The 12,452-nt window shown below is 43.6% G+C and overlaps 1 protein-coding gene across 1 annotated transcript in view; it reads right to left on the bottom strand.

The window, feature by feature from the left end:
• Window positions 1-12,452, bottom strand: part of C5H4orf48 (chromosome 5 C4orf48 homolog) — a 49,492-nt gene that overhangs the window by 35,593 nt on the left and 1,447 nt on the right. The window contains exon 2 of the mRNA XM_030564605.1: window positions 508-668. Within this exon, the coding sequence (XP_030420465.1) occupies window positions 508-579 (72 nt within the window). The 5' untranslated portion in view covers window positions 580-668. The remainder of the gene's footprint in view (window positions 1-507; window positions 669-12,452) is intronic.

Genomic DNA, 12,452 nt, shown 5'->3' with positions numbered 1-12,452 from the left:
TTGCAGCTCCCTTGTCCTTGTTTTCTCTATATCTGTATCTTAAGAGAAAGGGTCAGTTCTCAAAGCAATGTCTGAATCCTAACTGGAAACTCCAGCCTATGCATCTTTATAGTTGGGAATTTACCAGCAGTGATGGAGACAGAGTGCCATTTGTTATCAGTGTCAAGACCTAAGAGGTGACCTTAACAAGTGAGTTTAATGCTTGACTTTGAGGAACAGTTAAAAGTGACATCTCCTGCCACCAAATATTCTCTTTGTGTTTGGCTCTGTTCTCAGGCAAAAGTTTGCCTACATGGTTTCTGTAATGTTATAGCAGAAAGTTTCATGATGGGTCTAGTAGTCTTCCTTCTTAAATGACTGAGCCTTCATTATAAAAAACAGACAAGAAAGGGAGGAGGGTTAATTCTGCTTGGGTGAAAGGAGAAGGCCACCGAGAAAGCAGCAGAGGGGTGGAAAACACTCCATTATACTTAATTAGTAAAATCTGCCAAAGGATGTGTTACTTACCAGATTGGATTTGTAGGGGAAGATCGGAGCTTGGAGGGCTGTATTATAATCTGAGTTTCTCTCAATCTCCATTAAGAAGGTCCAAGGGGCAGGTAGGTTCTGCAGGGCTGTCCTACATGGTTCTGTCCAAGTAGTCTTTGTTCTCTAGTCGTAATTTATGTCTGTAGTAAAGATTACATAGAGACACAAGGATTACTGTTGGGGTCTGTCAAGGTCTTTTTCCCCCACTTTGAACTTTAGTGTCCAAAAAGTGGGGACCTGCATGGACCCTTCTAAGCTTAATTCCTAGTTTAGATCTGATAACGCTGCCACCAGCCAAAATATAGTGTTTGGCACACTTTCTGTTCCCCCAAAACCTTTCCTGGGGAACCAAAGATCCAAATCCCTTGATATAAACTGGGACCATACAGAACATGGTTTGCAACCAAGGTCCTGTAGTGGCACCAAATCCTATGTAAAGGGGGTCATATAAGGTGTCTAAGATCAGGTTATGGGTTGCTGGTTATGATTATGCTATCTGTATATCTGTATCATTATGTAGTTGAAGTTATAAGTATTGGCTGTATACTGTCTATATTTCAAATTGGTGCTGCAGTTCTGGGAAACACCCCAGATAAGTTCGTGTTAGCTCTGCTTAGCCTGCTTGATGGCCCATTAAGGACCATCAGCTACACAATTGACCCATTGAGAGGAGGCAGATACGCCTTGTAACTCACCAAAGTATGCAGGGACTTGCCCATGTGACTCCAAACTCCATTTTGCTGTAATTTTCCACAGTAAGAACAAAGAAGTGTTCTTACACCTGGAAAAGACTATATAAGACTGATGCCTCATCTCCATCTGGTCTTCAATCCTGCTTCCTACCTCTGGAGAGACTTTGCTACAAACTGAAGCTCTACACAAAGGACTGATGACCCATCCCAGTGGGGGATGTTCTCCAGAGACTTGATTTGAACCTGCAGTTTACTCCATCACTGCTACAAGCCTGAACTAAAAACTTTGCCATTACCGTATGTAATTGATTCAATTTAACCAATTCTAGCTCTCATCTCTATCTTTTTCCTTTTATGAATAAACCTTTAGATTTTAGATTCTAAAGGATTGCCAACAGCGTGATTTGTGGGTAAGATCTGATGTGTATATTGACCTGGGTCTGGAGCTTGGTCCTTTGGGATCGAGAGAACCTTTTTATTTTACTGGGGTGTTGGTTTTCATAACCATTCATCCCCAGGATGGGTGGCACTGGTGGAGACTGGAGTGTCTAAGGAAATTGCTTGTGTGACTTGTGGTTAGCCAGTGGGGTGAAACCAAAGTCATTTTTGTCTGGCTGGTTTGCTTTGCCTTAGAGGTGGAAAAACCCCAGCCTAGGGCTGTAACTGCCCTGTTTAAGCAATTGGTCCTGAATTGGCACTCTCAGTTGGGTCCCGCCAGAACTGAATCGTCATAACCCTTCTGAGCTTAATTCCTAGTTTAGATCTGATAACGCTGCCACCAGCCAAAATAGTGTTTGGCACACATTCTGTTCCCCCAAAACCTTTCCTAGGGAACCCAAGATCCAAACCCCTTGGGTCTTAAAACAAGGAGAAATAAACCATTCCCCCTCCTTTCCCCCTCTCAGACTTTCCCCTCCCTGGGTTACCCTGAGAAGCTACACTGATCCAAACTCCTTGGATCTTAAAACAAAGAGGAATTAATCTTCCCCCCCTCCTTTCCCCCTACCAATCCCTGGTGAGTTCAGACCCAATCCCCTTGGGTCTTAAACAAGGGGGGGGGGAAATCAATCAGGTTCTTAAAAAAGAAAGCTTTTAATAAAAGAAAGAAAACGTAAAAATTATCTCTGTAAAATCAGGGTGTAAAATGCTTACAGGGTATTCAGATTCATATAGACTAGAGGGACTTCCCCCGCCCTCAGCCTGAGATTCAAAGTTACAGCAAACAGAGGTAAAGATCCTTCCAGCAAAATACACATTTACAAGTTAAGAAAACAAACATAAGACTAATCCGTCTTTCCTAGCTAGTACTTACTATTTTGAAACATGAGAGACTGATTCAGAAAGACTGGAGAAAACCTGGGTGCACGTCTGGTCCCTCTTAGCCCCAAGAGCGAACAACGAACAACACAAACAGCACAAACAAAGACTTCCCTCCACCAAGATTTGAAAGTATCTTGTCCCCCGATTGGTCCTCTGGTCAGGTGTCAGCCAGGTTCACTGAGCTTTTTAACCCTTTACAGGTAAAAGAGACATTAACCCTTAACTATCTGTTTATGACAGGGTCTTTAATACTGGTTTTGGTTTAAAGGAATTACTATAGGATGAATACCACATTATGATCCATGCTGCCCTAGCCCTTGGGCCTATGGAACATCTATCTCAGGATCCCGAAATATATGCATTGCTGGAGCAGCAAGGTAACAAGTGGCAGATGTTCTGAAATCTAGGGAAAATAAAAAATGGATTACGATATTTTAAATTATAAAAATTGGAAAAAAAAAAACCATATTCTATTCGATCTCCCAGAACAGGATAATCTAGGATTCATTTATCAGCCCTCCTGTGAGAGGCAACTTTAGTCAGAATGGTGGTTTTTTTAGAATGTTTGAAAGTGCTCTACTGTGCCTGCTAGTTGTGATATAGATGAGGGACACATGCAGAAAAGAACCATTTATCTAGACAGTTATATCATTTAATTGACATGACTTTCATCATCATACAAAAACGTGAACCAGATTGTTTTCAAAAGCATCATGAAAGATGTACAAACTAGCCACTAGCAACAGAACTTTGAAATCACCTTTATAAGCTATTTGAAAATCTATTAAACTTTATTCTTCTAGTGCCCTGACACTTAAAGCTTTTGCAATTACTTATCTGAAAGTAAAAAGAACAGAAGTACTTGTGGCACCTTAGAGACTAACAAATTTATCTGAGCATAAGCTTTTGTGGGCTACAGTCCACTTCATCAGATGCATAGACTGGAACATACAGCAAGAAGATATTTATACAAAGAACATGAAAAGGTGGAAGTATGCATACCAACTGGAAGAGTCCAATCAATTGAGATGAGCTATCATCAGCAGGAGAAAAAAAACTTTTGAAGTGATAATCGAGATGACCCATAGAAGGTGTGAGGCTACTTAACATGGGGAAACAGATTCAATTAGTGTAATGGCCCAACCATTCCCAGTCTCTGTTCAAACCTAAGTTAATTGTATCTAATTTGCATATTAGTTCAAGTTCAGCAGTCTCTCTTCGGAGCAGGGCCAGCTCTGGCTTTTCTGCCGCCCCAAGCAAAAAAAAAAAAAAAAAAAAAAAAAAAAGGAGGGGGGGGGCCGGATCAGCAAAGCAGGAAAAAACAAACAAACCAACAACAAAAAACCACGGTGCAGTCGGAGCGGTAAAGCAGAGTGTGGGGGGGGGGGGAATAAAAATTAAAAAATGGTGCAGCTGGAGTGGCAAAGCAAGTGAAAAAAAAAAAACCCTGCAGCACGGCCGGAGCCGTAAATCAGGTGGAGGGGGAACAAAAAACCAAAAAACATGGCACGGCTGGAGCGGCAAAGCAGGTGAAAAAAAAATCTGCAGCGCGGCAAAGCCGGGGGAGGGGAACAAAACAAAAACACGGCGTGGCCGGAGTGGCAAAGCGGGGGGGGTGGGGGATGACAACGGCGTGGCTGGCAGAGCAGGGGAAAAAACAAAACAAAAAAACCCCTACAGGGCGGCCAGAGCCAGGGTGCAGGGGGACTCCCTGTGCTGCAGAGTGCGCACCTGGTCTAGTGGGGGGGAGGAGGAGGGAGCGGAGCGGGGAGAGAGAGAAGGAGGCGGCCAGCACTTCAGCAGGGCACCCACTCCGCGGCCCTGACCGCCGCGCCGCCTGCGGGAGGGCTCTGCGCTGCTCCAGTCGGCAGGTAGGGAAGGACACAGGCTGCCCTGCTGAGTTTGCCGCAGGGCTCTCCCCTCCTCCGCCCCCTACGGGGTGGCCAGAGCAGCAAACAAACAAACAAAAAAGGCGGCCGTACCGCCCTAGGTTTGGGCAGAATGCCGCCCCCTAGAATTTGCCGCCCCAAGCATGAGCTTGCTCAGCTGGTGCCTGGAGTCGGCTCTGCTTTGGAGTCTGTTTTTGAAGGTTTTTTTGTTGTAAAATTGCCACCTTCAAGTCTGTCACTGACTGGTTAGAGAGGTTGAAGTGTTCTCCCACTGGTTTTTGAATGTTATGATTCCTGATGTCAGATTTGTGTCCATTTATTCTTTTGTGTAAAGACTGTCCGGTTTGGCCCACGAAAGCTTATATTCAAATAAATATGTTAGTCTCTAAGGTGCCACAAGTACTCCTGTTCTTTTTGTGGATACACACTAACACGGCTGCTACTCTGAAACTTATCTGAAAGTATAATTCATGACAATCCAGGACAATCAGATACAATGCAAGACACTGAGGGACTGAGTAACAACAATAATAATAATAATAATACATAGGCCTCAACATTCATACCCAGGATGGTCCTCACACAATGCAGGACAGCTCCTGCAGCGCTGCCAATAGGTTCCCTGCTGCAAACAAAGCACGCGAGTGGGCCATAACACAGCTGTACTCTGATCAGTGCTCTGCCACACCAGCAGTGGTCTTTGATTGTCACAGTAGGTGGATTTCTATCTTCTTTTGAAAGACTGGCTCTTTGAGAGGTTAGAAATTAGAAGACTCCCCTGGAACATTTTTTAAAACAAGGCACATGTTCCTTTAAATGAAGAACCCTTCGATCCTTACCACAGCAAGCCTTAGGGCCATATTTTCAGAAGAGCTCAGCATGCTGGGTACATATTGGGTGGTCAGTTCTTTTTTAAAAAGTCCAGCCCCGCATGTGTCCATGTTTCCATTTCCATAAAAACCTACCTTCTTACCCCGTAAAATAAAACACATAGCAAACAACTTACATTTGCAAACTGGAGAGAAATTCCATTAATTTCTTCAAATAATTTTCAAGGTTTCAAACTTTTTCCCCTACATTTTTGCTAGGGACGTGTTTTTCAGCTCATACACATTAACAGGGGGGGAAAAAAAGGCATAACTTACTGTGTTCATCAAATACTGAATGTGACTATAGCCAGCATGGAGGGAGGGACCGAGTGATCAGGGTGTAGGGGAGTCCTCTTACACGAGGGACAAAGTGAGTAGAGGTCCAGAGAAAGGAAGAGAGGGAGCTTGTTGATTAAGGGAGATTTGAGAGGGAGAGAAATGGCAGCAGGAAAGAAAGCTAGAGGCACTTTAAAGAAAAGGAGCCTGGGAGCAGGCATGAGACAGCAACCATTTTAACGATTCACTACTTGTATTTACTTAACACCAAAATGGCCAAATTCACAGATGGAGCAAGTAAAAACTGAAGATTAATCGTAGGGCTAATGTGAAAAAATAAGTGTGCTACAGTACTTTTCATCTTAGCCCTACCAGCAACCTCTCCACATGGCTGCACCTCAACTATAATTGAGTTAGAATCCTTTATTATGATTTCATTGTTATGCAGTTTTGAGGCATTTCATTCCAGTGTAAAAAGGCGTTTCAGTGAGATATTTAAGAAGTCATAGCCACTCCATTTTGTGAATCTCACTCTCAAACTGCCACAGGTCAGGACAGAACCAACATAAATTAGGGTGTTAATTTGCATGTGCCCCAGTGTGATTTTGTACTTCTATTACTGCAAAGTGTAGTAAAGCAAAAGCCATGGGCACTGATACAACATAGCACAATTTCACAACATAGCAGCAGTGCTATTTAGATTACAGGCAGGTACTGGATTATAGGCAGGGTTGGTAGTATCACCACCTATTATTAAGACTGCCCAACACTTTTCATTGTAAGACCACGTATTCAGTTGCTGTTGTTTGCCAAACTTTAACTGCTAGGGCTGAAATTTTCTATGTAGGACGTCAGCCTCCGGCTGAATTTTCTGGATAATTTCAGCTAAAATAGTTCAGCCATTTCCAAGACTGAGGCTAAAGAAAAATAAGTTGTTTTGCCTATGTTAAATTCTGGTGACCTTTTCTTTGAAAGGCTCTGGCACCTCCATGCTTTGAAGCAGGGCCTTAAATTTTGGCAGGGGGGTTGGCCTTTAAGTTAGGATGTTCCTTTTGCCAATCCTTGAAAATCTGCCCAAATGTGGCGAAATTTTAAATATTCGGAAAAAAATAAATAAAATACAATTTGCATGTGCTCACCCGACACTTCTTAGGCCAGGTCTACGCTACAAAGTTAGGGTGATGCCAGGCAGCTTATGTCAATCTAGTTGTGCATTTGTCTACACTAAATTTGTCTCCTACCAATGCAAGCGCCCCATTACCCCGACATAGCAACACCACCTCCATGAGCGGCGTAGAACCATGGTCGATATACTTAGGTTGATGTAGCGCAAGTGTAGACACCCCATTCTCTGAGTGCCCTTAGCTTCAGTTTTCCAGAAGCAGGGAGTGGATAACCATGGATGGATCACTCAGTGATTGCCTGCTCTGTTCATTCCCTCTGAAACATCTGGCACTGGCCACTGTTGGAGGACATGATTCTGGGCTACATGAACCATTAGTCTGACCCAGTATGGCCATTCTTATGTTAGTTATATCAACCTTGACTATCCTCCAACAGCTGTCCCCCACAGTGTCCCACACTGACCAGTCTAGTCACCATTGTGAACTCCACTGCCCAGGTGTCATGGAGACCAGAAGTCCCTACATCCCCTTTAAAGCCCTGCAAATGTTTGAAATTCTTTTTGCTGAATGTCTGGCTTGGCAAACACACATAGCAGCTCTCCATTGTCGAGTGCAACTGCCCAGCTGGCCATGCTGGCTACATGCTCCAGATGTGCTCCTGCCTGGAGTGGACAGGAGGTATTGGATCTCCTGGGCCTGTTGGGGGAAGAGGGTAGGCAGGCACAGCTCCAAAGCAGCTGTAGAAATGTTGACCTCTAGGAGCAGATTGCTCAGGGGATGCAGCAGAAAGAGTGCAACAGAGTGTGTGTGTGTCTCTGAAAGCCGGTAGGTGGGAAGAGGATAACTAGGAGCCAGTAGATGGAGTAAACAAAATGAGATCTCATGAGGAACTGAAGAGGGAAACTGGGACTGCTTGGGCAACGGGACTGGCACTGACAGCCTGTGAGAAAGGGGGGAAGATGTTAACTGGGAAGAGAAGATTGATCTGAAGAGGGGCCAAGGTGTGGGAAAGGACTGGAATGGGCTGGACAAAGAGATTGAGACAAGAAACTGGGGGAAAGGACACTGAGATTGGGTGAGGAGCCCAGTGAAGGAGATTGGGATTGGGAGCCACTGGGAATGTGGGTACGGTGGGCGGCTGAAGGGAGACTGGAACCGGCTAGGTAAGGGGAATGGGACCTGGATTGGGACAAGGGGACAAGGACAGATTAGAGGGGCTGGGACAGAAGGGGTCACGCTTGGAAGGGATGGGAAGAAGACTATATTCACAGCATGCTCCCCTCCAGAGTCTGGCATGGTATCCAAGATCCCTGAGATTCACCATTCATTCCTCTGCTGCCGGCAAAGATTTGTGAAACCTCCTGGCAAAGTATCCATCCCCTACTGGGCTGATGATGACACCTACTACTGCTATTGGTTTCTCCCTTAGTTCAAATGGCAGAGGTCTGTGTTACAGATCCAAATATTCCAACAGTGCCTGTGATGCTGGCAAACCAGCTGCCAGCTCATGCCAAAGTCCCCATGTTTCAGTGGAACACTGACAAATACATAGCAGGAATCAGTCTGGCTTACTTATGCGTAGGGCTCTGTGTTTGTCATGGAGGTCATGGAAATCACAGATACTGTGACATCCTGTGACCTCCATGATTTCTGCAGCAGCAAGTGCGGCTGTCCCTGGAGCCAGTCACTCAGATGGCCCCACAGCCAGTCTCACCAGCCGCTGCTAGAACCGACCCGGCCCCAGGGCCAGCCGCTGCCCTGGGAAGCTGGCCCCGGGGACTGCCTGAACAGCAACTGATGCAGCTGGCCCTGGGGAATGCCTGAACAGTGGTCGGGGGGGGGTGAGGGGGAGCAGCAGCTGGCCCCTGGGAGCCCCCCTGGTGGTGGTTGGAGCAGCTACAGGCCCCCTGGGGCTCCCTCCCTGGCAGCTCCGGCCACAGGCCCCCCCTCAGGCAGTGCAAACACCTTCCCGCGCCCTCCCCAAGATTCAATCCAAGGTATTTATGGTATAAATCATGGACAGATCACAGGCCGTGATTTTTTGTTTCTTGCCCATGACCTGTCCATGACCTTTACTAAAAATGCTCATGATTAAATCATGGCCTTACTTAATGTATTAATATTAAAAAAGGAATTAGCATTATAAGAATGTGTGTGGACTTTACTGATTGCTAGTCAGTTGCACATGCATTAATCTCATTTACAACATCTGCATCTCTTACTGTAAGGTAGTATTTGAGCCTGTATTGTGAGCCTCTCTGACTGTGTAAATTACAAGACGGGAGAATGACATTTACAGTGAGGTGCTGATCTTCAGCAGAAGGCGTTATATCCTGCCCAACAGGAAAGGTCTGGACTATTGTGGAAAGTTACAGCGGATGAACGACTGTTGTTCTGCTCTCCATCCCCTATGAAGACAAGTCATACATGTGGATTACCTTCTTTATTCACGTAAATAACTCTTTAATTTCCTTTTCTTATTTAATCTTTATATAGTTTATTAGGATTGGCTACAAGCATTGTCTTTGCTGTGAGATCTGAGATTCAATTGAGCTAGGGTAAGTGACTGGTCCTTTGGGAGTAGGAGTAATCTGAAAATTACTGTGATTCTTGGTGTAAGGGACCATCTATCACAAAGGTATGCTGATGCAGCTGGCAATGTATTGACTGGGTACTTGTCACCTCAGGACACGATACAGAGACAAAGTTTCTTGACACCTTAAATGACCACTTCTTGGAGGAGCTAGTTCTGGAACCCTCAAGAGGAAAGGCAATTCTTGATTTAGTCCTAAGTGGAGCACAGAATCTGGTCCAAGAAGTGAATATAGCTGAATCGCTTGGTAATAGTGATCATAACATAATAAAACGTAACATCCCTGGGGGGGGGGGGACACCACCACAGCAGCCCATAGCATTTAATTTCAGAAAGGGGATTACACAAAAATGAGGAAGTTAGTTAAACAAAAATTAAAAGGAACAGTGCCAAAAGTGAAATCTCTGCAAACTATATGAAAACTTTTAAAAGACACTATCATAGAGGCTCAAATTAAATGCATATCCCAAATTAAAAAAAATGTAGTAAGAGGACCAAAAAAGTGCCACCATGGCTAAACAAAGTCAAAGAAGCAGTTAAAGCAAAAAGGCATCCTTTAAAAAGTGGAAGTTCTTTCTATTTTCCTCAATAGAATTTGAGCATAAACTCTGACAAGTGAAATATAAAAATATAATTAGGAAGGCCGAAAAAGAATTTGAAGAATAGCTAGCCAAAGACTCAAAAAGTAATAGCAAAAAAACCTAAGTATATCAGAAGCAGGAAGCCTTTCTAAACAACCAGTGGAACCACTGGACAATCAAGATGCATGTATCCCCCTTAAGGACACTGTGGAGAAACTAAATGATTTTTTTTGCATCAGTCTTCATGGCGTTGCTCTTCATGGAGGGAGATTCCCAAACCTGAGACATTCTTTTTAGGTGAAAAATCTGAGGAACTGTCCCAGATTGAGATGTCATTAGAGGAGGTTTTGGAACAAATTGATAAATTAAGCAGTAATAAGTCACCAGGACCAGATGGCAATCACCCTAGAGTTCTGAAGGAACTTAAATGTGAAATTGCACAACTACTAACTGTGGTTACATAACCTATCATTTTATTCTGCTTCTGTACCAGATGACTGGAGGATAGCTAATGTGGCATCAATATTTTTAAAAGGCTCCAGAGATGATCCCAGCAATTACAGGCTGGTGAGCCTAACTTCAGTACTGGGCAAACTTGGAAACTATAGCAAAAAACAGAATGATCAGACACACAGATGAACATGATTTGTTGGGGAAGAGTCAACATGGTTTTTGTAAAGGGGGAAATCATGCCTCACCAAGCTACTAGAATTCTTTGAGGGGGTCAACAAGCATGTGGACAAGGGGGAATCCAGTGGATATAGCATACTTAGATTTTCAGAAAATCTTTGACAAGTTCCCTCACCAAAGGCTCTTCATGGATCAGTAACTGGTTAAAAGACAGGAAACAAAAGGTAGGAATAAATGGTCAGTTTTCAGAATGGAGAGAGGTAAGTAGTGGTGCCCCCAGGAGCCTGTATTGGGACCAATATATTCATAAATGATCTGGAAAGAGAGGTAAACTGCGAGATGGCAAAATCTGCAGATACAAAAGTATCCAAGATAGTTAAGTCCATAGGAGACTGTGAAGAGATACAAAGGCACCTCACAAAACTGGATGATTGGGCAACAAAATGGCAGATAAAATTCAATGTTGATAAATGCAAAGTCATGCACGTTGGAAAACAGAATCCCAATTATAAATATAAAATGATGGGGTCTAAATTAGCTGTTATCAATCAAGAAAGATTTTGGAGTTGTTGTGAATAGTTCTCTGAAAACGGCCACTCAGTGTGCAGCAGCAATCAAAAAAAGCTAACAATGTTGGGAATCATTAGGAAAGGGACAGATAACACAACAGAAAATATCATATTGCCTCTATATTCATCTATGGTATGCCCATATCTTGAATACTTCACGCAGATCTGGTCATCTCATCTCAAAAAGGATATATTGGAATTGGAAGAGGTTCAGAAAAGGGCAACAAAAATGATTAGGGATATGGAACAGCTTCCATATGAGAAGAGATTAATAATACTGGTGTCAAGTACCAGAGGGGTAGCCGTGTTAGTCTGGATCTGTAAAAGCAGCAAAGAGTCCTGTGGCACCTTATAGACTAACGGACGTTTTGGAGCATGAGCTTTCGTGGGTGAATACCCACTTCGTCGTGCATCTGACGAAGTGGGTATTCACCCACGAAAGCTCATGCTCCAAAACGTCCGTTAGTCTATAAGGTGCCACAGGACTCTTTGCTGCTAATAATACTGGGACTTTTCAGCTTGGAAAAGAGACAACTAAGGGGGGGTCTATAAAAATCATAGAGGTAGAGGTCTATGAATAGATAGAGGTCTATAAAATCATGACTGGTGTGGAGAAAGTAAATAAGGAGGTGTTATTTACTCCTTCTCATAATACAAAAAGCTAGGGATCACCAAATGAAATTAATAGGCAGCAGGTTTAAAACAAACAAAAGGAAATATTTCTTCACACAACCTGTGGAACTCTTTGCCACTAGTTGTTGTGAAGACCAAGACTATAACAGCATTCAAAAAAGAACAGGTCCCTCAGTGGATATTAGCCAGGATCGACAGGGACAGTGTGCTTAGCTTTTGTTTGCCAGAATCTAGGAATGGGTGACAGGGGATCGATCACTTGGTGATTATCTGTTCTGTTCATTCCCTCTGAAACGCCCAGCATTGGCTGCTGTTGGAAGACAGGATACTGAGCTAGATGGACCTGTGGTCTGACCCAGAATGGCCGTTCCTATGTTAAATCTTACTATGCAGCATCAGTTGGCACAATAAATTATTACTTAAAAAAATAAGTCTATCAGATTAAACTATTGTACAGGACAGTTTCTCCCTATACTTTTATGGTATTAGCAAGCTACATCTGTTACTCGCACTCATTTCAGAAATGACTGATTAAGAACAAAGAAAAAAAAGCATGACTCTTTCCTTTGTGCTGATTTATAATAAAATCCATTCACATCACCACTTTTCGCTCCAAAGTACTTTACAAAGCACATACAAAATCAGACACACAGCATTTCAGATATTAACAAAGAGAAAATTCCACAATAGTAGAGATACCAGAAGAGTGTGTGCCTAGAGCTCCTCACACCAATCAGCTCAGCTCCCA

This window comes from Gopherus evgoodei, chromosome 5 (genome assembly GCF_007399415.2).
Source record: "Gopherus evgoodei ecotype Sinaloan lineage chromosome 5, rGopEvg1_v1.p, whole genome shotgun sequence".
In the NCBI taxonomy this organism is placed as follows: Eukaryota; Metazoa; Chordata; order Testudines; family Testudinidae; genus Gopherus; species Gopherus evgoodei.
The sequence above is the reverse complement of the archived record's forward strand: the minus strand, read 5'-3'. Positions and strand labels throughout refer to the sequence as shown.